Genomic DNA, 27,150 nt, shown 5'->3' on the forward strand with positions numbered 1-27,150 from the left:
CCCCGGAGTGGAACAGCCCTTTCCAGCGCGCGCGGGGGCGGGGGGAGGTGAGGTGAGGTGAAAAGGAGAGCGGACGGTTGGTCGGGACCGGGCGGCCGGGACGGTTCCATGGCGCGGCGCAGGGGAGGGAGCCGGGGCTGAGGACCCCGCCTGCCCATGGACCCCGCCGCGGCGGCGGCCGCCGAGGAGGAGGAGGGCGCCGAGAAGCCGCCGGTGATTTACACCATGGAGAACAAGCCTATCGTCACCTGTGAGTCGCTGCTCCCCTCCTTCCCCGCAAGGCAGGCGTTGGTGCGGGCGGGGGGACTGCGTGGCCAGGTCTGCAATATGAAATGATTGCATTGGAAGCTCTGAATGATCTTTTTTTTGCCAAAAAGCTGTCAGACGCTGAAGAAATAAGCAATTAATGATGCAAATAAGCATGGGACTAATTCTGCAAATAAGTCTACATCTTTCTGACTTCATATTGCTCACCATAAGTTTTCAGCCAGGGAGTGAGTGACAGCTGGGCCCTCAAAGTGGCAGTGTTTCTTTATTTCGGGGCAGGCACCGGCCCCTAGCCCCAACATTGGTTAAGGCTCCCCGAGGGCGACTGGCTTGGGTTTTGTGTAGGCTGTGAATTGATGTGCTGCCTCAAGCGATAGTATGTTTTGAATGCTTCTCAGATTATTATTTATTGTGCAAGGGTTGAAACTATTCTACAACTACTATAATTATCATATATCTGGCCATGCTGCCCAGCGCTGACTTTGTGGGGGGGAGGTAGTTTTATCCTGTGATAGCTGTCTCATGTGTGTGGCCACTTTTAGGCTGCTGGGCAACAAATTGTGTGCTGAGTTGGCCAGTGTCAGCGTTGATGGCAGATTTTGCTGGTGGATGGTGCCTAGTGCTGTTAAGTTTGTCCTGCGTTTGACAAGGGAGTTGTGGGGCAAGCGCTTGCGCTTTAGCTGTACGGCCACTCTGCGTATTGTGGGATTGAGGGGTGAGTGAAAAGGGAGGTTCTTCACTCAGGGGACCTCTGGTGATGGCACATTTGCCGATGAGTGAGTTGAGAGAAGTTGCATGCCCCTCAAGGCTGGTCTGTATGAACATTGTGCGATTTGAGGAGTGAGATGTAGGGTAAGTGCTTAGCCCATGTGGCTGCTCTTAAGTTTATTGCATAAGGCTGGACCACTAAGGTGGTTTTCCTAGTCGCACACAAGGATAACTGTTTTTCTGGCATGGGGTAGTACCCGTGGAAGTAATGTCTAGTTCATTGCCCTGGCTTTATGTTCACTTCATGGATATGGAAGACTCCTCCCTAGCTTGCCCCTGGGACCTTGTGGCTGAGGGCAAGCGAAACTTGCGGGCATCCAAAATCTATGCCTTGGGCCCGCACATAAGATTCCTGCCAAAGGATTTGGAAACATCTGAAGCCCCAGGTGGGGTGGAGGATGTTTGCTGGTAGTAGGGCCACTTACGGTTCTTGACTGACTCACATATTTGGAATTGATTTGGCCGATTTGGATCGGAACACGAAAAATTCTCTTTTTGATTGTATGAGACTGGTGCCCAAGACGAGGGAGCTTGGCTGTTGCCAGCAGAGCAAGGGGAAGTGATTATCCTGCTCTATTTTGCACTGGTGAGGCCACTTCTAGAGTACTGTGTCCAGGTTTGGGCTCCTAACGGCAGAAAGGATATGGACAAGTTTGAGAGAGTCCAGCAGAGGGCAAATGAAAGTGGCTCAGGGACTAGGGCACATGATTTATGAGGCGAGGCTGAGGGAACTGGACTTATTTAGTCTGCAGAGGAGAAGACTGAGAGGGGATTTAATAGTAGCCATCAACTTCTTGAAGGGGGGTTACAAGTTGAATGGAGCCACTGTTCTCAGTGGTGGCAAATGACAGAACAAGGAGCAATGGTCTCAAGTTGTGGCAAGGAAATTAGAAATTAGCAAGGGAAGTTAGAAATTAGGAAAAAATTTCTCACTAGGAGGATAGTAAAACACTGGAATAGGTTACCCAGAGAGGTGGTGGAATCTCTGTCTTTGGAGGCTTCTAAGACGCGACTAGACAAAGCTTTAACTGGGATGATCTAATTGGGGCTGGTCCTGGTTTGAGCAAGGGGTTGGACTTGGTGACCTCCTGAGGTCCCTTCCAACTCTACCTTTCGTAAGAGTCTGTGAACTGTGTGATAAGTCCTTTGCATATATGACTGGTCTACATTTCTTGTACGATTCACTGATGGATTGAGATAATCCAGGATACCTGGGATCTTGAGCATATATTGACAATATTTCATAGAAGCAGGATGTTGGCTGCAGTGGTTCCCCAGCTTTACCTGTGGCAGGTTGGGGTGTTAAGCCTGTACATCAGGGTGGATGGTAGTTTTACGTTCAGTTTAGATGATGGATTGTATAGAATGGTTTGGCTAGAGCTGATTCTACCTCAGGCAGTGGGCTGGACTCAGTGACCTCTGGAGGTCCTTTATAGCCTTGCTTCTCTGTGATTCTTGGTACTTCGCACATACGGATGTTCTGAATCCAGCATGCAATTCACCAGCAAATTGTGTACTGTTAATTATCTGTAGCAGAGGCCTGAAAGGTCTGGAGGCTCCTGCTCAGCTTCTTGGGTGTATTATTTTTAAACTGACCCTAATGTTTACTTTTTTATTTAGCTTCCTTCTCTCCCACTTGGACAAAATTGATACAGACCTTTCAGCTGAGTTACCCTGATACACAGAGCACCCCCAGAAGGCCTCTAATACTTTCTCAGTGAATGCCCTGGGGTGGGGGGGGCGGTGTTTGGCTAAACTGTTTCATAGAGCCTGTTTGTTATTAGATGGGTCTGTCAAGTCCAAGGCAAGCAGGCTTGCTTATAGCCTCTGCCAGGCCCAAGTTGCTATTGGCATGAGAATTGGCCCATTCACTTTCATAAAAGTCTGTTGGCTCTAGCACTTCAAATGCTTTAATTGTCCATGCTGTGTTCAGTTGCAAGTCATCTGCAAATGCAAACCCTCGCACCCCCCCCCCCCAACCCCAAGTCCTTGGAGCACACACTGTTTTTTCTTAACAAAGCAAGACTTACATCTTTGTGATGGCTACATTTCACTGTTTCATAAAGTGTGTCTGTCTTCACAGGCCTATCTGATATCTAGAGAAGACTCTGACCTATAATTCTGAAAAGGGTTACCCAGGTATTCCTGGAGTTGCATGGATTTTTTCCAGAACATTTACACTAGGCTGTGCTTGTTCATTTATCTCTCTCTTGTAGTTTTGTGGTGTTTGACATAAGTCAAGCTGAAATCAGTGGAATGTGGGATCATCAGTTTCTACCTACATCACCTCCTGTCTAAAAGTGGAGTGAAACTGACTTTAAGTTAGGAAATACCTGCATATCCTGAAAGTTTAAAAAAACCCCCCAAATTGTGCGCACACACTCTGTCCCTCACTCCTTCATTGTACGCACACACGCATGCATACATTAAGGCTGGGAAAGCTGGGCTTACAGACTTTCTAGTTTTTGCCAAGGTTTGGTAATAGTGAAAAGTGTGCGTGTGTTTCTAGCTGAAATATTTTTAGCTTGATCCCCATTCCAAAATATCTTTGCTTGTCTGTCAAGTTTGATGAAATTGTTTCAACCATTTTTAGTTGAAAGAATAATTTTAAAATATTTTTGAATACATTTTGCAGTCGAAACCTTCTGGTCTTCAAAATACCAAACTTGGCATTCTGTCAGATCTTGTCTGTGTTCAGTCATTTAGTATTAACAATGAACTCTTTTTACAAAGCAAAAGTGAACATCATGCTTGTAAAAAGTGTTTTGGGTTACAGCTGTGAAGTCTCACCTATCTAGATGTGACATGAACCACAGCCAGGTTACCTTGCCATATCTTGTACATGCCTCAACTCAGAACAGGTGCAGCTGCTTTTGAGACTATCAAAATGTTTGATTATTGTAGTGCTTTTTGTGAGTTGGACCAGTGTGAGTTGGACTGAGACAGTAATTCATTCTGCACTGATTACCAGACAGCTCTGGCTGGCGATGACTTTTGGTCATTACTACCCTGAGCTGGCAAAGATGCTTCTCCCAACTTGTCCCAGCTCCCATTTTATTTTATTTTCTTAAATAGTGAGATATACTTTGATTCTGAATCCTGACTTCTAGGGGTGCACTGATAGAGATTTTTGGGGCCGATACCGGTATGCTTCCTTAAAAATTGGATATCAGCCAATACCAATCTGATTTCCAAAACAGCGTGGAGAGCTGCCTCCAGCTGGTAAGTCCATTGTGGTGGAAGGGGAGGGGGAGGGAAGGGGCATGCAGGTGGCAAATCAACCCTCCCCCCTCTCCCTGCAATGAGGGAGGAGGCAGGTGCTGCCCAGCTGGGGTGGGAGGGATTGTTCTGCCCTCCCCCCCCCACCATGTCCTTTCCCTCCCCTTCCCCTTCCACCACAACAGACTTACCAACTGGAGGCAGCTCTCCACGCTTTTGGGCTGTGTTCCTTGCTGCCTGCATGCTGTGCTGCAGCTGCACGCATGCATGGGCATTATTGGCCAAATTATCTGCCCCGTTGGGCTGATTTTCTGATGCAGTCAATTTTCTTTATATCAGTATTGATCTGATATTGGACCGGTGTATTGGTGCATCTCTACTTGGACTGAGAAGTCAGTAGAAAGTCTCTAGAGGCCAGAGTCTTTCAAACAGGTGAAAGGAGCTTAGGAGTTAGGGTATACATTGTGGGTATGTATACTTGAGAGGTCTTAGTTGCAAGACTAGTGGTAGCTAGTGGGACTCTAGAAAGAATCCTGCAAAATCTATGACTAGATGAGTTTGGAAAATGCTTTTTGAGATCCTAACTCATCAGGGGCCTTTTTAATATCTCTAAAATGTTAACCTCTGTGACCACTGGTTTTGGTACTGACAAGAAACTAGATCCATCACTAAATCAAATCCAGTGCTTTCATTAGCAGAGATTAGGTAGTTTCTCTTTACCTGTTTTCTCTGGTACTGTTACCCAGTCACACTGAGTCTTTAAAAGTACAGTGTCAAAAACTTAATTTGGGGTAAAAGGATTTTTCAGGAGCTCTATGTACAACTTCATAAAGATACTTGCATTTGAGCCATAGCATTACATACATAAATATCTCTGATCTGATGAGGTCATGGTAACCATGACAATAATGCCTGAATGGTTTATGACCTTGTCACACTACTCGTGTTTTGTATAGCTTATCTGTTTCCTATGAACTGTTTTGTACTAAATGTTAGGTGCCATGAAGGAATATCCTTGTGGCTGGGAGAGAGACTGAATTGCACTTTTTTTTTTAAATGTCAAGACTTAATTAGGAGCAGGATTGTGATACTAGAACACATTCAGCAAATACTTTAGCTGGAGAAATTCAGCTTTGTATAGTCCTGTTTTGTTCTAAAACATGAAAATTATCTTGGGACGTTTTCATGACTGGAATTAAGATTTTCCCTGCTGAACAGTAGGCTCTCTTTTGGACACTTTCCTCCTGTGTTCTGCCTCACTTGATTTAGTAAACACTTACTATGAAATAGCTCTTCCTGCCTTCGGAAATATTTTTCTGCACTGAAAAAATGTATTGAGCAGTTAATGATTTAATAAGTGCTGGAGGACCATCTCTTTTCTACGTGAAGCTTGGTTTTCTCGCACTCACTTCTGACAACGTCTCTCAAAATTTTAAATGAGAATTTGGTGCCTCATGATGAAATTACTGAAAATCTGATGATTGTCTTTGATAAGTGGCTCCTGTTTTAAAGCAGAAATGAATAATTTGATTATAATTTCATAACCTGTCACTGTAATCCTAGTTAGTTTGACCAGCTTGTCTGAATAGAGATTCCCCAGGTGTTCATGTACCTAGCACATCTGATTGCTTTTATGATAAGACGGAGTGCTCTGATATGGCTTAGCTCTGTAGTTGACTTGTAGTGAAGTTACTGCTGTTATCCATGTTATTCATAAAAGTGCTTTGTTTGACAGTGTCCTTTCAGTGAATCTTCTAGTTTACCTCTTATATCCTTGGGGCTTGCCTACACTTTTAGGAAACCATCCCTATGAAAGGAATACCTCCATTAATGGTGTGTTGGCAAATTCCCTGGTAGCTTGTTCTCCAGTAATTGCTCTTATCATGAGGCATTTTAACTTTTCCTGTCATAAGTTAGCCCATTAAGTTTGTGGTATTTTCACAGACATTACTTGATCCCAATAGACTTAGTAACTGCACAAGTCTCCTCTCAGCAGAAGAAACAGGCTTATGCCAGCTTCCTTTTATCCTTGTGGCTGCCAAGGAAGCACTATAAGGCAGAAGTGGGCAAAATGTGGCCAGCTGGGCCATTCTATCTGGCCTGCGGGGCCCCTAAAAAATTTAGAAAATTAATATTTATCTGCCCCTGGCTGCCTGTCATGCGCCCCTCGATGGCTTGCCAAAACTCAGTAAGTGGCCCTCCGCCCGAAATAATTGCCCGCCCCTGGCATGAGGAGTATTAGCACCATCACTGCAAGTGCAGGGCTGAGGATGGAAGAAGTTTATGCAGAAGATGGGAGAAAGATTAAGAGAAACAAAGTTAAGGGAGGGGAAGGAGAAAAGATGTCTGATGAAAGAATTCAGATGTAGCTGCTAGAAGAAATATGAGCAGACCAAGAAAGAGGAGACAGAAAAATGAATAAGAGCTGTTGGTCCGCATATCTAGGATGGAAATATGCACTTGTAGTCAAGCACTGTACTGGGACAGGAGGGGTCTGGTACATATCCCATCAATATTGTAGTATATAATACAAATTAGTGTTAGAATGGCAAGATGTACAGAAAAAGGGTGTGCAACCCCAATTACAAAAGTGTGCAGGAGAAAGAGTCTGATTACTTTTTGGTGGATCATATTGCTAGGTTCTTTGGTAGTTTAAAATGATTTTCAGTGTAACAAGACTTTTGCAGTAAAATGCAGTATAAATGTGGGTCTCCTCTCCCTAAATGCGACTATATCTGTGTTAGCTGATTACTACTGTCTAGCCAACATTGCCATTTTGTACTTTTGCATTTTATTACTCCTTTCTGTGACAGTTGCTAACATGAACCAAAGCAAATATTTTACATGTTTTTTGGCATACCTGCTGGCTCCAAGTGTATCTGTTTACAATCTGAAAACTGCCTGAGATCAGGAAAAAAGCTTTCAGATTGTCCAGTGGTCGCTTGAAAAGAGATTCTCACACTTGAATTAAGTACACTGTTATGCTAGGGTTATAAAGCTTTATACAAAACATTTAAATTACTTTGGTATAAACAGATTGACACGGTTAATATAAACAGAAGTACTGCTGCTCTACTATAGTTCCCTTTTTCGTTGTGTGTGTTTTTAACTACCATGGAGAGAGAGCTTTTTTTTTTTAAAGTTATGCTGGTCCATAGTATTTGTATTGTGGTTGGGCAAAACCCTTTTGAAGCTGGTGAGCTCAACAGCCCCACTTCATTCAAGATAACTTTAATAAGCAGTTACTAGAACAGGCAGCTGAAACAGTACAGATTATTGTCCTAAATGGAGGCTACATACAAGGCTTGTGCAGAAGTTGAGCCATCTGGTCTTTGAAGGGTTTTCCCTGAAGCATGAAGGCAAATTCGTGTAGTGCCTATACACTGCTTGGAGCTGTATGCATGAGAGAAGGGACTGGAATATGGAAGGTAGCAGAGGCCCCAGAGATGGGCTTGTAGTGGAAGTGTGGGGAAAGCTGATAGAGCCTTTGGGTGAAGGACTGGCTGAAAAGAGACTTGGCGTTCTGAACAAGGAGCGGCTCCTGTTTGATTCCTACTGTGTTTAGGGAAACAGGACTCTTACACACACACACACCATTCTTTGTAAATACATGGAATTGCAATTAAGAGACCAGACCCTTATCAGTTTGTTTTCTCTTTATAAAAAATAACCCATAAGACTTCAAATACTAGCTAACTGCTTTGGTGAAAAAGGTTAACTACTATGATGCCAGTAGAAAATTAATGCTAACTTGTTAAAGCATTTTCAGAAAAAATAACTTCTAACCTCAATGGCTTCTAGTTTTCCTGGTGTATTATTATGATAACAGAGCATTACAAATAATAAAGGATTATTAGTTTGTCTTCTGCCTAGCATATTTGTTTGCAGACTAGTAGGGAGGTGCTTGTATTCTTCAGTGTCATTTACAAATATTAACTACATTTTGCTTCAGAATGTGTGGTTTATATTTGTTGGTTCAGGTGAGTATATTGTGAATGAGTTGGTATTTCATACACTTGAGTGTTTTCACTTACAAAAAATGTTTGTATATTTTTTACATATTAACTTTCTTTCCCTACCATATTTACTCCTAAATACAAGCACAATTTTTCCCCCCAATCAGCATAGGAGTTAAAAAGCCTCTTATCTTATACTTGCATACAAAGAGACCTCATTAAATACGCTGTCTATCATTAAACTGCCACCAAAAGCATTCTGTCCTCAATAATGGAAACCAACTCTGAAGCTGATTAAATGTAACCAACATTGAGCATAACTATTAAAATGCTCCTCCCCCCCAACCCCCCCCAACCCCAACAAAACAACAACAACCCCCCCAAAACCAAACAAATGCGGATATTCCCTCATTGGGGAACTGGCATCCAGAGGGCCAGAGCCAGCCCTGACACCCTTTCTTTGGTGCCAGAAAATGTTAATGCTCAAGATGACAAAGTTCGAGGCACAAAGAAATACAGGAAACACAAGCAGGTGTGCTATGTAGTAGAGCAGGGGTGGGCAAAATGCAGCCTGTGGGCTGGATGCGGCCCGGCAGGCTGTTCTGTCCGGCCCGTGGGAACCCTAAAAATTAGAAAGTTAATATTTATCTGCCCTGGGCTGCCTGTCATGCGGCCCTCAATGGTTTGCCAAAACTCAGTAAGCGGCCCTCCACCCAAAATAATTGCCTGCCCCTGTAGTAGAGGATAGGAGTATGGATGTAACTAAGTTATATAAAATATGCAGCCACCTAAGCCTGGGAGTGAGAAGGGGAGAAAGGGGACATGATGCTTAGACAGTGAAGAACTGACAGAAGACCCTGCACAACAACACTGCATTTGAGTAGGGAAATGGTTCCTAAAGCACACAGAGTTAAAATTGACATTTAATTGTATCCCAAAAGGCCAAGATTCTGCATGGGAATCCACTACAAGGATAGGTTAGTGCAACCCATCTGAGTAATGTGTATGGTAGTGTCCATTGCTTGCAGTCCCTCTCAGCACTGTCTCTTTTCAAGACATGGTCAGCCACTGCACTGAATAGATTTGGACTTCCTCTTCACTCCCACAGCTGAGCTGTACCTTTCTTTCCCATTTCTAGTGATTCCTATTTTTTCATCAGCTTTGTCTGGCAGACATCCCCAAATTGGGCCCCACACAATTCTCCCAGAATCCCTCTGTTGCTTCCTGTCTCTGCCTGTCATGTATGATTAGTGTAACGCTGCTTTCCATGAGGTGGAACTGGACCAGGTAGCCTAGCACTTAATCTGCATATATCTGAAGTATCTGTATCTGGAAAATATACGCGCATGCTGAGCTGTGGGGTCACCATGGCTTGAAAGACTTTTGATTCTAGTGGTGCCCAGCCCAATGAACTATGTAGTCAATCATAAGCCTTTTTTTGACTTTGGACTAATGTGCATAGCTTGTACTTACCTAGCAGAGGAGATGCCATGATCACCACCACAGTGTATGGTAGTATTGGTCCAGGTGGTTTTGCTGTACCTGGAAAGGGAAAACCCTTCCTGACCTGTAATGGCTTTGTATAGTTGAGGGTGGAGACTTGTCCATTGCACTGCAGGCAGGCACCCCTTTGAGAGTCTACTATGGCTTCCCAATGGGAAGATATTGGCTGCATACTTTTTCCTGGAAATGGTGGTTTTCCCCTTAATTTGCTCCTTTGACCCTTTTGGCTAAGTGCAAGTGAGACTCGAGGGGCATCTGAACCCCAAGATTTCCGGGCTTGAGGCTTGCACATAGGATGCCTGCCATAGTTTTGCTGAAGAGTCTGGGAGGTAGGATACTTGCACCTGAGTGACTGAGTGCTGTGTTCAGTGGGTGGGATTTGGAACTGATTTGACTCATTTGTACCTATGTATTAAGTAGGTACAAAAGTGTTGCTTAAAAGTATGTTTATGAAGTACCTCTGCTAAAATGTGCAGCAGTGTCAAAAAAAAGTAAAAGACACAAATTCTAGCTCAACTAAGTCTCTGGGTACCTGTAGTAATCTGCCTATATACAAATTTGCCTATATTCAGATGACTACAGGTATGTTTTCAAATTTGCTCTTTACTTCCATGTGCTCAGGGAGAGTAGGGTCTGTTAGTAAAGAGGGGGGAAGGGTTTTGTGGGAAGAAGCTCAAGGGGCAGAGGTCAAGGGGGCTACCTGACCCCTCAGATTTATTTTCCCTGCTGTAGTAGTAGGAGAAGGACAAATTCCAGGCAAACCTCCAATAATTAGATTCTGTACCTAGAAAATTTATCAAATCTATAATTTGATAGTTGGGGAGTTGTAGTCAAATAAACAAGGTAGCTTGCAGAAACTTCAAATTTCAATTTCTATGGGCTTTGGAAGGTGTTCTCTCAATTTTTATTAGAGAATTAATAATTTACAAGCATCTTGTGAGAGAGTCATATGTGTCTTCTTACCTTCAGATTAAAATCTTGTAAAATATACTTTGCCTTATTTGAGGTGACTTTCATGTAGTGTAATCTCGTTAAGATCACAAAGCAATTTATGAGAAGTAGATGAATATCCGGTTCTTCCAGGTAAGGAAATTGCATTGTACGTGGAGCCAGAGGAGGGTTTAAAGTTAGGGTTTCTGGCTTCCAGTATCCTGCTCTTAAACTATGTTTCCTCCTGTCCTAAATAGAAAAGGTACTTTGTGGATATAGAAACCTTTAGAAGATGGACCTGGTCCCTCATAATATGCGTACTTTACATTTTACATATATTTCAAACAAGCATTATCCTGTGAATTGTTAATAGGAAACAATATCTTATTCCATTTCTCTTTGCTCTCCTTCTCTCTTCTCTTCTGGCATTAATGTTGTTTGTAGAATAGTTTTATAGTGTTCCTCACCATGTCTGAATATGTGCATCTTTAGTGACTTAGTCTGACATGTGCTAGTTGTTATTATTAAGTAAATGGCATGGCTATAACAAAAAATTATTTGCAATAAAAGCATTATTTTGCCATTCACCTATATTAATTGTTGCAGCTGAATTGATAACAAGGGATCTTTTGGAGAATGTTCTTAGTTTTCTGTAGTACTGATTGGTTAAACACATTGCTATTGCAATATAAATGGTGTTAAACACTATTTCAAACTATAGAATCTAAAGTCTAGTCCAATGGCTTGAGGCACCCCTCCATAACTTTTATGAATTGTGGCACCCAATTTTAAGAAATTATTTGCATATTACAATGCCTTCTTTCTTGCAGAGGGGCCAGTCACTAGGAGTGTGGGATCCTCCAGGCAGGGATGAGCTTGAGCCTGCACTATGTGTGGATTCACTGACTTCCCGGCATCAGTTTTAAGCCTAAGGTTTGAAAATGACCAAAACATACTGAGACAAATCATTGACTTATATTTATAACAATCTAGTGTCCTTCCAAAAAGCAGCTCCTGATGGTTTTCCCCCCCCATATAAGTGAAAAATCTGAGGTCAGAGGACAAAAATCAGTTTAGGAAGGGAAAACTTATGCATTAGCTTAGTCTGGTGTAGGGTTTTTTCTTCTTATTGGTGTCAGAGTTCCTTACAAAATAACAGTTTGTTGATATATGGTTTCCTGTCCTTTCCCAATGAGATGACGAGTAGCTTTGTTTATTCATACATTTTATTTATTTTACTGAGAATAGAGACAGAACCTGCTTTTGAGTGTGAAAGTTCATGATCATGAGGCTCCCACCCTCAGAGTAGGATAAGCCTGGGCTGACTGAATTTCGGTTTTTTTGCATCCCAGTTCTTTACGTGTGAAAGGCAGACTTGTTTCCCAAGGAAGTTTTGACACCGCTCTAAAGCTGTGACAGTTACTCAGGAGAAAAGTTTTCTGGAGAGGTAGGCTAAGTAGTGATTAAGACACTAAGATAGGACTTGGAGGACAATCAAGATAGTTTCCTGCTGTACCAAAGACTCCCTTAGGATGTCCTTAGGAAAGTCATTTGCCCTTTCTCTGTCTTAGTTCCCAAACATAAAATGGTGATAGTACCTCCCTGCCTCAGGAGAGCTATAAGAGTAAATGTTAGACTCAGGAGCATTCACATCCTACGGTTGAACTATTCAAGACTACCTTGTTTCTAAAAAATAGTCTAATTAAGGCAGCAGTCCTCTGACATGGTACTTTAGTCGAGTGTCAGCCTTTGGTGGCCAGCTTTGTCAGTAAAGGTAGTTGGTCACTTAAATTCCCCTGTGCCTGGAAGTGCTGTGGTGTAGAGTTCCCAGAACAACATCTAAATTGCCCCTTTACTGGTCTCCAGCAGAAGTGGTGTGCTTGTGTGAGATTAGCATAGCTAGGGATTGACTATCCCATCTTGCCAGAACAGCATAGGAGGAGGCAATTGGAGCTAAAGGGTATCAAGCATTCAGTGCTCAGCAGCAACCCACGGTCCACAGGCCACATCCAGCCCCTAAGGAGACAGTAAAATGCAGACTGGATCTCAGGCTTGGTTACAAATGGTACCCTGATCCCCTGTTGTAGCCCAATGGCTGGATCTGGGCTATATTACTTGTTCTGCAGTTTGCTAATGGCTGGCTAATCCCTTTGCTGCTGATTCCTGAGAAGGGCTCTGCAGTCCCTGATCTAGCCTTGTGCAGAAGGCTGCTTTCTTCCCACCACACAGGAGCCTTAGTTTATTGACTTCAACTTTTCTTACCACAGTTGAAGCTGGGAGGGAGGGGGTATCACACAGCCTCTCTGCGCTAAGTAGGAACAACTTGGGTACAGCTGTAGACCGCTTCAGGTTGACCTAGGGTGGGGTGGGCAAAATGGCAGATCTGACCAGTGTCTGGACTCCATTTCTCAGTAGCCCTGTGCACATGTGGCTCCTGGCTGGTCTCCATGGTGACCCTGGGAGCAGCAGGGCCATGATATTGTAGGGCTGCAGAACCACAGCTCTGCCTTGGCCCCATGCTGTTGCAGCCCCGCACTCCCAGGGTTTCTGTGGAGACCATCCAGGAGCTGTGTGGACAGGGCATGCAGCTGGTGGGGGAGCTATTCTGGGACCCAGATCTTGGAGTCATGATGGCACAGAGCTGTGGCAGAGCTGTGATCTGCTCCCTGCATGCCCCTGCCTACAGAACCTGCACTCGTTGCAGGAATGTGTGAATAGCAGATTGCAGCTGTCCCTGGCCCCAACCCCATGCCGTCACCACCCCAATATCCTGGGGTCTCCCATGCACCACCCACCTGTCTCACTGACTGTGGCTCCGTCCCAGCCACCTGGTGGCATACCCTACCTGCATAGGTACTGCCCCCAGAAGTGGGTGTAGGGTGGATGGGTCAGGGTGCCTGAGCACTGGGGCTAGATCTGGCAGTGGCAGCCAGAAGGGACTGCAGAGGCTGCTGGGAAATTAGTTTGCTGGGCCCGTAGGCTGGACTTTGCCTACCCCTGACGTAGGGTTTGCAGGTAGTGCTAAAAGGCGACAAGATCCCTGGGGCCGGAAGGATAGCTACTGATCATTGCATCACCTCCAAGCTGTAGATAGAAGACAACTGTGGGTTGGTTTGCCAACTTTGTGTTAGTTCATCCTTGTTCCCCAAGCATACATTGGGACAACATGCATAAGGCAAAAATAATAGATGTGTGCTGCACATTGGATTATTTTTCTGAGACTGAAGTTAGAGCATCATCCTGGGGTTAGGTTTACGGTTAGGCACTCCACTATAAAGATATGTCCTGCAGTTGAGCCTTTCCACTCTTCTGTAATGGGTCTTGCAGCCAACTCTGCAATCTTGTGTGTGAGCCTGCTAGATTCTTATTTTCAAGTGAACTATATTGGTGACCTGGTTTGGGCCATGGTCTCCATTCTGAGGCCTTAATATGCCTTGATTGTGTGTTTGATTTGTAAACTGGTTTGTCTTGATGCACATCTGCATTCCCTTTTGATGAATGCCAGAGGGCTATTGAAGTCTTAAACCAGTTGGTGAGAAGAAGTTTGCCAAACCTCCAATTCCTTGAAGTTTGTGTGTTCTGGGGGTGTCCCTGGTTGGTCATTTTCTCTGAATTAACACTTCCTAGTTTTGCTACTGCTTGCAGGACTTAGAGTGAACAGGTGCTATGCCAAGTGAGAGACTAGCCTATATTTTCTAAAATATAGTGCTGTCTGGAGAGAGGTTTTTAGAGAGAGAGAGTATAGATGAGTTAGTATATACTAAATGCTTCAGGGACCTAGGAAAGAGTTTTTCTAATCCAGGGCTAGTGGGTTATCAGTTCTGCCATTATAAAGTCCAACCAAGTGGGGAAGAAACCCTCCAGTTATGATCTTAGTTTCTGTTTAGTCAAGTATAAGGGATAAAGGAAAAATATACTTTCTTCTAGTGCTGTTTTAAGTTCTGAAACAGAACGAATTCTTCATTTTGGTTCTCTTTTGTTCTTCTGGAACTGAGTAAAGACTCACAGAAAGAAAAAGAACTTCTCTTGCCAGGAGGCAGCCTGTGGGTGTTCCTTTAGTCCTGAGGAGGGGTCCATAACGACTCCCATGTTCACAGTCCTCCGCTTTCGTCTTCCACAGCTTATTGATTTCAGAGCTACAGAAAACTTCTGTGATGGCTTGTGCTAAGACCTGAGACTGGGTATTCTATGCGATATGCTTGAGAGAAGCAAAATTAGGGATTTCTCCATTTTGCTTTTCAGGATTACTCTTTCAGCTTTGTTTTAAATCTTGGGACAACTTTTTACTGTAGTACTACAGGGCAGATAGTTCTCTACCTGTTACATCTGGCCTTTGTACAGGGCTCCTCTACACATACATGGAGCCTGCTCCGGCACATTAGAAATCCAGCATGTCAGAGCAGACTCAATTAATCGTCAGTTTCCATGTGGAAATTGACACTCTCTGGCAGTCTTCTGTGTCACGTGTATAAGCAGAGCAGCACAGTGCGTCTCCTCACTGCAGAAATGGCAGTGGGGTGCTTTGAAATAAAACACATTCAGTTAGCTTTAGTTCAGAGTGCCCCACCACCATATTTTTCAGCCCGGCATGCACTGCACCACTGCATGTGACACAAGTGCTTTTAATTAGCATGGCTTGCTAATTGAAGCACCTAACTCCATGGTCCCACAGCATGTGGAAAAATGCCATGTCTGTCTTAATGCTTTCTATTTTTGTAAATTTACTCCTATCAGTCCTGGTTATTTGGTTTACATACAGGGTCTCTGACCCACTAGGCAAGTATTCTGCAGGTGCTGTTTCCAAAGTAACCTTCAATGGTGTTTAATGGGAGTTGGACATAAGTAGCTGACTAACAGGAGCCTCTGGCCAAAGGCAGTCTGGAATATTTATACTCCCTTGAGTAATTATATTGCATGGTAGCTGCATTTTGTTTCCCAAAGAGGAAGCAGATGTTTCACAGAAAAAAAGATGCTTTTTTTTATAGGTTTCATAGATATTAGGGCTGGAACGGACCTTGGAAGATTGAGTCCAGCCCCCTGCCCCAACGGTAGGAAGTCAGCTAGGGTCAAAAGATCCCAGCAAGGTAAGTGTCCAAATTCTTCTTAAAGGAGTCCAGAGTAGGTGCTTGTACCACCTCTGGATGGAGTCTGTTCCAGGCGTTGGGGACTCAGACCGTAAAGAAGTTTTTCCTTATGTCCAGTATAAAATAGTCTTGGAGGAGTATGTGACTATTGCATCTTTGGGGTACTCTGAACAGGCGTTCCCCCAGATCCTGATGCACACCCCAATGTACCTGCACTTTTCCAGACTGAAGAGTCCCATGACTCTCAGCCTCTCTTCATAAGGCCTATTTTCTTGTCCTCTGATCATGCGCGTGGCTCTCCTGTGTACTCTCTCAAGCTTCTCTACATCCTTTTTGAATTGTGGAGGTCAGAAATGGATGCAGTACTCCAGTTGTGGCCTCCCTAAGACTGAGTACAGCGGGAGGATAACATCCTGCGATCTACTTGAGAAGCATCTATGAATGCAAGCCAGAGTTTAGTTTGCTTTACCAGCTGCAACATTGCAGCGGTGGCTCATGTTCATCTTGTGGTCAATGATTTACTTTCCTTTCATGCTTACTCTTTTTGCCCTGGTCATAAAAAGGCTGTCTTACTATTTCTTTTTCATTTATTCACTCTAATTTTACTGTGGAAGTAGTATCACCACTTACAGCATTTGTCTTTATAAAGTTGAGTCTAGGTCCTTTTTTTTTTTTTTTCCTTCTTCCCTGCAGTCAATCCTTCAGTTTTGCTAAGGTTTTCTAAAATTGTAGCTATTGTGTTTCATTGGCACTTGGTATGAAAGGTTTCTAGATTTTAGGTAACTTAAGTCTGCTGACAAAATTTTAAGCAACTTGAATTGCTGTAAGTGGCATATACCACTAAACACCTTAAGCTGTTATTACTGTTATTAAAGGGATAAGAATAAACCTTTATGTCAGGTAGCCCAAGTGAAAAGTGATATCTTGGTCTCTGATTAAAATCCAGTTTAGGTTGGTAAACCACCAGATACCTGCATATTTGGAATGATTTTTACTTAACCCACCAACTTGGGTAGGATTTAAATTGAAGGCCAATAAGATAAAGGCACTGTAGAGCTGTAGCTTGTCTGAACATTGACTGTCAGGAGAAAAGTGATGCAAAATGCTGGCATTCATAGCTAGAAGTTTGTGCTGGTTATCAAAAGTTAAAGTCTAATTTTATGAGTCCAAGTCTTCAGTGCCTTTAGCAGAAAAACATTCCTTGCCATCTCAAAGTATATCAAGTTACTCAAAATTGTAGGCTACTCTTGAAAATGTGCACCTGGCTTCCAACCTGCAAAATTAATTCTAATGAAGGCATTACATTTATTCGTATCTGACTTGAAACCTAGTAAATTTCCTTGGGAAGAGTATAGATTAGAGGTACTGGTGCAGGCCCTCTTTATGAAAAGAGTTTTTTTTTTTTTTAAGCTCGTCATACAGATGGTACAATAACAGTCTGTTTATAACTTGATATAAGGTCCTTTTGAACTTCCTAAACACCTGATGCAATTGATGGATCAAGAAAGTGAAAGACATAAATGATGTCTGTTCATCCCAAACAAAATTCTTGCAAACAAAAGGTTGAATTATAACACTGGGATTTGCTTCTCTATACTTTTCTGCCTCTTCCCCTTGGGAGCAAAGTACATGCTGCCATCCCTATCTCCTTTGTAAAGATCCCTTTTTGGAAGTCAAATGAGAAGTCTGACTCTTAAGAGGTGCTTTTGTGAAGAGGCTTTATGGTTGGCACAAGGGAGCAAATTAATGTTTCTGATGTTCTAGTATAGCAGTGGCCAACCCGTGGCATGTGCCACAAGTGGCATGGAAATATATCGCTGTGCTGCATAGAGACTTACCGGGAGGAAGAGAAGTTGCTGTTGGAGGTTCCTTAAGAACAGCAGTGGGTCTCATCTCACTTAATATTTTCATGAATATCTTGGATAAGTTTGGTGATGAAGGTTTGGTAATGGGATTTTCTGATAATTGTTTGGATGCAGGAATCAATACAGAGGAGAACTAGAATGTTGTACCAGCAGAGTTAATTGTCTTTGGGCCTGACATAATAGAAATGGGGGAAATTTAATTGTAAAAAGTGCAAGGTACCAATAACAAGAAATTCTATTATAAATGGAATGATTTATCAGTTAAGCATAAAAGAAGAGAAAGATCTGGGTGTTCTAGTTGTTTTGTCAGATTACTGAGCTAGCAATGTGGTGTAGCTGTGATAAGGACAGATGCAGTCTTGTGATTTATTAGGTGAGGTATTTTCATTAGAGAAATGGATATATTAAAAGAGTTGTACAATGTACTGGTAAGTCCTCACCTGGAGCACCGTGTGTAATTCTGGTCACTTGCTCAGGAAAGATGGACTCACACTTTTGTTTAGTTTAGCAAAGTGAAAATTGAGAAGGGGATATGATTGCTGTCTATAAATACATCCGGAAACTGAATGCTAGGGAAGGAGAAGATCCTCTTTAGGAAAAAAAACAATTGGCGTAAGAACAAATGAGTATGTATGAACCATTCATAAATTTATTAAAAGGTACAAAGCCTCATTCAGAGTGAGGTTCTGGAACAGACTTGCAATAAAAGTACTGGGAGACAACCCCCTAATAAGTTCCAGGATGGGTCTTGATTGTTTTAGGAAATGGATAATATGATATGGTTGCCCGCAAGACTAACCAGCCAGACTTAATGATTTTTGTGCTCAATGCTGGAACTTTCAGGTGTCTGTGGTAGGAAGCAATGTGTAATGTATTCAGGGTTTTTATATCACTACCCAAAAGAAGTTTGGAGGGCTTCTTCCCTGCCCCGCTCCTTGTTAATTCATGGAACTTGAACTATTCTTAGTCTTAGTTTACCATTCTGTTAATCAGGCACCAAGATGTAGTATCTTTCTATAGATAATTATGCTTTGCATGTAGGTTGTTCTCTCCCAGAGTTTAACTCATCTAGATGTGTGATGAGAAATTAATCCACAATGCAGTTAACATTAAGGGTGATCATTTTATAGAAAATCCTATTAACTGCAGCCTAAGTGGGCTGTAGTAGGGGTTGGCAAGCTTTTAAAATCACTGGGCCATGTAAGTGAAACTGCCTCCAAAGGTGGGCCACTATGTTCACCTGGCTGCTGCTTCCGAGTTCCCTCAGCCACCAGCCAGTCCTGACGTATGTGACTGCTGCTGAATTGCCAGTGATGTCTCAGCTTTGTGGGCTGGATAAAATTGCTTGCTTTGCTGTCTGGATCCAACCCATGAGCTGTAGGTTGCCAACCTGTAGGTCTGTAGGGTTTAGTGCATCACTTTGCAATTCAGGAAGAGCAGGGTGAAGGTGAAAAGTGAATAGCAAAATCCCTGCTTTTAGTTAAATAACTACAGATCTGAGATTAGATTACTGATTATAGTCTGTTCCAGGTTATTTTAGGAACCCATACTATAACTGAGTAAGTGTGTCAAAGAAGGTGAATATTTTGCTGACAAAACCCTTGCACTCCTGTGACACAGAATTAGTCATCTTTGTCTATTTGGCAAAAAGTGGTGTTGTGTGTTATCTTTAACTAACAAGTTTTCCTGAAACCCCACATTGCCAGAAGTTTTAGTCCTAGTTGAAATAGATCAAAGTAATTGAAAGATCAATGAGCTAGATAATTTTGATAAAATTGCAATTTAAATGCTTAAGTATTTATAGAAGAATAAGCATCATGCCTTCCCCACCCCCTCTGCTTTTCCTACTTCGTCTGAGTATGACCATTTTAGGTTAGGAAAGTCCTTTATGTCTAGGTATGGCTGAACTTTATAAATTATTTAAAAGAATCCCTATTTTCTATGTCACAGTTGAATTCCCCAGGGGCCTTTAGCAGTGAATATTTATTTTCTGGAGTTCAAAGAAGCAGAAGGCACATATTCTGCACAGGAACTCCTCTGAACTACTGCACTAGGAGGGTGGGGGTGTGTGGAAGAGGTAGGAAGGTCTGAGTCTTCATCAGCTACTTTTGGACAAGGTATATAGCCTCACTATTTTTCTGGTATGGGTCTCCTTTTGCTTCCGGCTTAAGTGCTATATGTTTGTGCTGCAGTATAATTTAATACTTCAGACCTTGACACCAGTTATTCATAATGGATTTGTGAAAAGGCTTATTACAATTGTATTGCACCCCATGAAGGGTTTTTGGGAGGAGGGGTTTCAATCTCTTGTGATTATGTTCAGCCCTTGAAAGGGCCACACTCTTATGCACTTTCACCTTTTGTTTTTAATATTTTTATAGTAAAGACTTAAAAAATCTCCCCCTCCCCTGAAACAGTGTTATTTAAAACAAGTCTAACATTGCTGCCAAGAACTACCTCCTTATCTACTTTTCACCAATGCAACTTTGTACAGACATTTAAGGTTGGTGTACTGCACTGAAGCCCTTTGGCTTCTGCAGTAACATCCTTATTTTAAGTGTTTGAATTTATACAGCTATTTTTGCTACTAACCCCCCTCCTCCAACTTTTATGTGTAAAATATTTGTAGTTTATATATCACTTTGATTCTTCTTAAGCATTCCTTGAATAGCTAGAGATTTGTTGCTCATATATTGCACAAGGCGTGTTAGGAATGTATTTTGTCCAGTTTTTGTTCTAAAATACCAACACCCTTCAGTGGAATTTTACATCACTGATTTTTGTGTTTAGGGACGTACTTAATTCACAGTTTTGTGGATTTTGTGGAAACTGTGGAATCTGAGATTGACCAAGACAGCAAGCAAAACCCAAAACAAAACAACAACAAAATTAATAAAAGTAAAGTGCTAGCTCACTGCTGGGAAAAGGTGCCAGCTGGTGGGCAGCAGACAAGATGGTGGCTGCTCCCTTGTCGTCCCCCCCCCCCCCACCAGGGGCCTCTTCCCCAATCAGCTGGGTGTGGGTGGGGGGGAAGGCAGCAGTCAAGTTGGCAGCTGCTCCCTCGTTCATCCTCTCCCCTAGGGCCTCTCTGCTAATCATTGTGGAGGGGCAGGGCCACTACCAAATGCCCATGAAATCAGGTCTGCATGCAGGTCGTGAAAAGCCCTTTCTTACCGCAATTTAAGTAGTCCCCATTTTATATTGAAATCCTTAATATTTTCAGTTATTAAACTGTGAGTGCAATCTTCCTTCTCATACAAGGTTACTAAATACCACAGCACGGTCTGTGACCATGATTTACATGCTTTTAGTGCACTTAATTGTCTGGTTTAGTAAGTTTGATGTTGCCCTTTTGAAAAAGTTCTGGAGACCCTAGTAGGTACTGGAACTAGCCCCAGACTGTCTCCCAGGAGTGTTGTTGAAGTTAAAAAAATGTTTTTTATCATACTTGCTGAGAGATGAGAAGTTTTTAAGTGTGTTAATTCAGGGTAATTTACCCTAGTGCAGGGTAGGGTTGGGAGGCACATTTGGAGACCTACTGGTTCAGAGAGGCCTAAGCTTTCATAGGGAACAGTGTGCTTTGTCAGATGTTCTGAATGGACTGATAGAAAGAAAGGGTTTTATACAGAACAGAGAAGGACAGCAGGGCCCTGGTAAGAAAGGGGGAAAAGTGGGTTGATTAGATCAATTGAGATTGAACAAGGCAGTTAACACCTTGAGAAACATGGAGTTAGTAGTAGCTAATCCAGGCAATAGGATTCTAGTTGATTTTAAAGTTCCTTTAGGTTCAGCTACTCTGAGGTTAGCAATATTACTGTTTCCTATTCCTCCCCCCACCCTTCCTCCTTTCTATATCAAACACTTTGTTTCTGATAAAGTAGGTTGTTGCCTATGAAAGGTTATGCTTCTGGGAAGCAGTTTGTCTGAAGTTGAGCAGATGGTAGGGCAGAGTAGCACCAGTTAGAGACTAACGAGGTTAACCCACCTCTCTCAGCTTAGTTGTGTCACAAGAACTAAGCTTGCAGAGTATTAGTGTGTGTGTGTGTGTGTGTGTGTGTGTGTGTGTGTGTGTGTGTGTAAAGCTTTCAGCTCCGTTCCTTATCAGATGGTGTTTATGCCATAGGTTGATGAGGAAAAAGCCCTTTTTCAAGTACATTGGAAGCAAGAAGGCACCAGGCCATGTAGGGCCCCTGCAAGACTCAAATGATAACCTTGTGGCTAAGCCAAACGAGAAAGCCGATATTTTTAATAGTTTCTTTGCCTCGGTTTTCTTGAACAGGGGCCGGGACATCCTTCCTACCAGAGGTAGGAACAATCTTGGGGATAGGTCTGTCAGGCCTTGGGTCAGTGCAGATGTAGTTCGGGATCTTCTGGAAGGACTGGACATTTTAAAATCTGCAGGTCCCGATGCCCTCCATCCAGTGGTGTTGAGGGAGCTGGCAGGGGTCATCGTGGAGCCCTTGGCCTGGCTGTATGAGCATTCATGGTCATCTGGCCAGGTGCTGGGGGTTGGAAACTAGCTAATGTGGTCCCCATTTTTAAGAAAGGGAGGAAGGAGGACCCAAGTAACTATAGGGCTGTAAGCCTTACTTCGGTCCTCGGGAAGATCTTGGAGAAAATCATCAAGGAGCACATCTGTGTGGGGCCAGCAAGGGAGATCATGCCCATGTGCAATCAGTGTGGGTTCATCAAAGGCAGGTCCTGCCTGACCAACCTGATGGCCTTTTATGACCAGGTAACTAAATCCTTGGATGATGGTGTCACTGTGGCCATAGTCTTTCTAGACTTAAAGGAGGCCTTTGACACTGTCTCTCACCCCTTTCTCATTAATCAATTAAGCGACTGTGGCATTGATGCCTACACAGTTGGATGGGTCAAAAACTGGCTGATGGGGCACACCGAGAGAGTAGTGGTGGATGAGTCGTACTCAACCTGGCGAGATGCGAGTAGTGGGGTCCCCCAGGGCTCAGTCCTTGGGCCCGCACTGTTTAATGTCTTCATCAGCGACTTGGACGAGGGGGTTGAAAGCACATTGTCCAAGTTTGCTGATGACACTAAGATGTGGGGCAAGGTGGACACACTTGAAGGGAGAGAGAGGCTGCAAGTAGATTTAGACAGACTACAAAAATGGGCAGATGAGAATAGGTTGGGGTTCAGCGTAGATAAATGCAGGGTGCTGCACCTTGGGAGAAGGAGTCCACAGCATACATACAGGCTGGGGAGTTCCCCTCTAGAAAGCACAGAGGCAGAATGGGATCTTGGAACCAATATTTTACAATTAGGGTGGCCGCAGTCTGGAACCAACTTCCTAGGGAAGTGGTCCTTGCCCCTACGTTGGGCAAATTCAAAAAGAGGTTAGATGATCACCTGTCTGGGGCCTTGTGAACCCAACATTCATTCCTGCCTGTGGCAGGGGGTCAGGCTAGGTGATCTGTTCGGGTCCCTTCTGACGCTAGCTACTATGAAACTACGACCCATGTTTTTTCCTGGCCACTAAAAAACTGGTAAGTGATAACCAACTTTGTGAAATGGTACATGTGGAATAGTAGTGCTTCCTATAATACAAGATTTGGTTTAAATACATAGGTGAAGTTCTGTCTTCTACCTTGGCTAAGTGCAAAGAGATTTAAGAAGACATAGAGCATGCAGCATTGACCAAAAATTTCAGATCTCAAAAATAAGTGAGATGAGTCCAAATCCAAAGAGATTTTTTTTTTTTTTCTCCCATTAACCTTTTAATATATATCTTAGGACAGAGTATACCCACCTATGCCCACACGCTAATTTTTATCATTGGTTCCTTTTTTTTTCTGGTGCAGTTGGAGTAAGGAATCAGCCCTGTAATACTTTTCTTTATTTCCACTACAGTAATCTGGAAATTAAATCTAACACTCAGAGCATGATCTCACTGAAGCAATAAAATTTGGCCTCAGTTGCACATGAAACTTCGGATGAGTATTGAGAAATGTCTAAGAAATCTCTAAAACTTTCCCCTTATTAATAAATCACTACAATGTTTCAAGAATAGATGCATTTAAGCTACTTCAGAAAAGTGGATTTTGTCAATACTTTCCCCATGGTTTAGAGTTCCTTTAATTTATTTTTGGAGACTTATGGCCTTGTAGTAATGCCTCTTTTTTTTTTTTTTTTCCCCCCACCTTTGCTTAATTTATACTATACTTGCCAGCCATATTGCAGATGAGTTCAAATGTGTGCAATGTGCACAGCCTGACTTTAAATGAAACTTCAAATGATATTTTGAATTGATCCTCAGCCCAATGTGTGCAATCCGGCACTGCAAAGAACAGTAGTCGCGCAGGAAAGCTGCCTGCTACTGCGAGCTCTGCGCTGCCCTGGCCCCCGCGTGCAACCCTGGATTTCTAGAAATCCTGTTCTCTTCATCAGGTTCTCTAGTTAATATGTTGAATGTTCAAAAACGTTGTTCACTGTTATTTTGGTCACAGTTGCACCTCTCAGACCTTGTTAGAATTCCACACCAGCACTTAACAAATTGCCTCTGCCTGCACATGGTGTTCTTCTCCCCCCCTCTAATATTGCTGTTCAGTGCTACAGCAATAAGTATTGCAATTCTTGCCACACTTTTCTTCTGTATTGGAACTGGCTGCCACTCCAATAGGTTTTTCTGTCTTCTGTACAACAGAGATCCCAAACGGAAAGATTTTACCCAGACTGAAAGATGTAAAGAAAAAGATTTTTCTCTTTGCTATCATGCTCTAGCGCAGTAGTTCCCAGTATTTTAGACCCTAGGCCCCACTTGGGGGAAAAAAACAGTTTGGGTTTTTTTTTGTGTGGGGGTGGTTTTCTTGTTTGTTTGTTTGTTTGTTTTTTGACTACAGAAAAATAGAAGGGCAGTTCTTTTGCAAAGAGCTTAGACCACAACAAGTCAGAATGCTTTTGATAGATACCATGGGTTCTTATTTAAAATCCCTGGGTTTATCTTGTGAATCATGTGCAAGTGTCTGTACCCCACAACATCCTTAAACACATCTCAGCTACTCCAAAGCAGGTACCTTGGTTTGAGAACTGCTGCTCTAGCAGTACAGGTGCTATGGGAACCTTGACTTCTACCTCTCCTTGAAAGACTAAAGAGAGGGTTGTTCTTGCTCCAGCCAGTATCGGCTGTGACAGGGTGATGATCCTTTGGTTTGAGCAACAGTTTGAGTGAATCTCTGGGTTCTGATCAGTTGAGGCACAGATTCCTAGAAAGTGAGGGTTGGAAGGTACCTCAGGAGGTCATCTAGTGCAGCATTTCTCAACCTGTGGGTTGCAAGAATATAAAAAAGGGTTGTGAACAAACTTTAAAAATGGATTTTACTTTAAAGGAGGAAAAAAACCATGGCTTTTCCCTTGCAGGCTGCCAGAGTTCCAGCCTGTGAGGGGGTGCTTGCCACCCCCCACCTCACACACTGCGGGGCAGGGGACAGCAGGTTAGGAATGAGGGGCACTGGGTTGGGACTGGCCATCAATGTTGGCAAATGGGTCCTGGTACAAAAAGGTTGAGAACCACTGACAGAGGCCACCTGAGCAGGGTGCGGGGCCTGGGGCAAATCAGCCCATGCAGGACCCTGCCCCTGCTCTGATCCTGGACCCAAAGAAGCTGCCGTGGCAGTGTCAGCAGGAGTGAGGGGTAGTGAGCGGCTGGACGTGGAGCTGCCACTTTACCCAACTCTGAGCTGCCGCTGCTCCTCCCGGCTCTGCTGGGCCCAGGGTGGTTACCCTGATTTGCCCCCACACAGGGAAACCCTTGACCATTGATCTAGTCCGGGGCGGGCAACTATTTCAGGTGGAGGGCTGCTTACTGAGTTTTTTTGACAAGCCTTTGAGGGCCACATGACAGGAAGCCAGGGGCAGATAAATATTTATTTTCTCAATTTTTTTAGGGGCCCTGTGGGCTGGATAGAATGGCCTGGCGGGCCACATTTTACCCACTCCGATCTAGTCCAACCCCCTGCTCAAAGCAGAACCATCCTCAACTTGTTCATCCAAGCCAGGGCTTTGTTGAGCCAGGCCTTAAAACCTTCCAAGGAGGAGGTTTCTCTTGGTTCAAGCTTCTTTCAGTTCAGTTCAGTTGGCCTGCATCCTTTTCTGTAGTCTTGGAAGCCTCTCCAGAGATTTGTGGTTGGCTTAAAGTAGGGCCCTGTTTGTATAGTTACGGCCAAAGGAATTCAGTGCTTTTTTTCTGTTTGTCACCTCACTCCCCTTCCTAAAGAGAACGTAAAATCTATTGGAACACACAAATAACTGTGTTAAAGAGCTGGAAGTCCTGTAGATAACCAGCTTATTTAGACAGCTGTTAAAAACTTTGCCAGGGAGATGTTGGCTACTGTCATTATCTATGCAGTTTCCAATCTTGACAATCATGCTTGAAAATGCTATCTGAGGAAAATGTGAGGTCCTTGTTACTTGATCAAAATCTTGACGTGTTGTTGTGAATTTTCAAAACAAAACACTCTGGAATACTGTAGCCTAAATGAAATTTGAAAGGGTGAAAAGTGACCTTATTGCTCAACATGTCTTCCCTCTAAACATGATTGCTGTCACTCATATTTTAGATTGCTGCAAAGATTGCTGGAAGGAAAATGGACTAAAAGGGCAAAGCTTATCACTTTCTGCAGTTACATGGCTTTAGCTTTATACTGATGCTGACTTAAAATTGTATAAAAGTGCCAGCAGACCAGAGCCATAATATAAAACAGTCAGATAAATCCCATATTAAAGGCACTGGGATTTGGAATCAAGGTAATAAGTGATTTTTTTTTTTTTCCAGATTTCATTTAGCCATCATTGGTTTACATCTACTGTTCTGTGGCCCCAGATATAAAGACACATTGCCTGTATGTTGATGTCACTTGAGATCATCACATAAAGTGACCAATATTAAAATTTTAAATAAAGTACATGCGTGTGTACGTACACGCACACTCGCTCACTCTCTCACACTCGTTCTGTCTTTCTCTCTTACATCTCTTTAGTATACTTTTGCTATTTCCCTTTTGAAGAAGCACCCTCTTCTCCTGCATCTTCACCTCCTCTACCCCCCCCCCCCCAAAAAAAAAAAAAGTGACTCAAATATCACCTATTTGGATTGTTATTACTGGGACTACTTCTATAGTAGATGATGGTGGTTGATGCTTTCTTATGCATTTTACTAAAAAATAAACTGAGCCAAATTTGCCCAAAATCTGTGGAGCAACAGTTCCAATCGAAAAATTGTTTTTGAAACATTTAAAAATGGAACTGTTCTCCTATCTGTAGACAGGAAGACAAGTTAAAGAAGGCATTTATTTGTAAACATAGAAATTTTCTTTCTTTTTTGATCTTCCTAATTAACCTGATAATACCTTGGAATAGGGGAGTGCATCATTTTAGATAACTAATCAAAAGATGTTGCTTATTTTAAATATTCTATGCTTTCCAAGGCGGTCTGGGTTCTTCCCCGGCTAGGCCTTGTGGGGGTTCCTTCCGAGGCTGGAGAGCGGCCAGCACCTCGTATATCTCTGGCCAGTCCCTCCCCACGATCATGGGGTGTAAAATATC

At 43.0% G+C, this 27,150-nt stretch overlaps 1 protein-coding gene across 1 annotated transcript in view; it reads left to right on the forward strand.

The window, feature by feature from the left end:
* Positions 1-71: 71 nt before the first annotated feature.
* TRAPPC10 (trafficking protein particle complex 10) overlaps positions 72-27,150 on the forward strand; it is an 81,030-nt gene continuing 53,951 nt past the window's right edge. Inside the window, exon 1 of the mRNA XM_019529026.1 lies at positions 72-250. Coding sequence (XP_019384571.1) covers positions 157-250 — 94 coding nt within the window. The 5' untranslated portion in view covers positions 72-156. The remainder of the gene's footprint in view (positions 251-27,150) is intronic.

Source organism: Crocodylus porosus, unplaced genomic scaffold, assembly GCF_001723895.1.
Source record: "Crocodylus porosus isolate Cpor-Errol unplaced genomic scaffold, CroPor_comp1, whole genome shotgun sequence".
Lineage (NCBI taxonomy): Eukaryota > Metazoa > Chordata > Crocodylia > Crocodylidae > Crocodylus > Crocodylus porosus.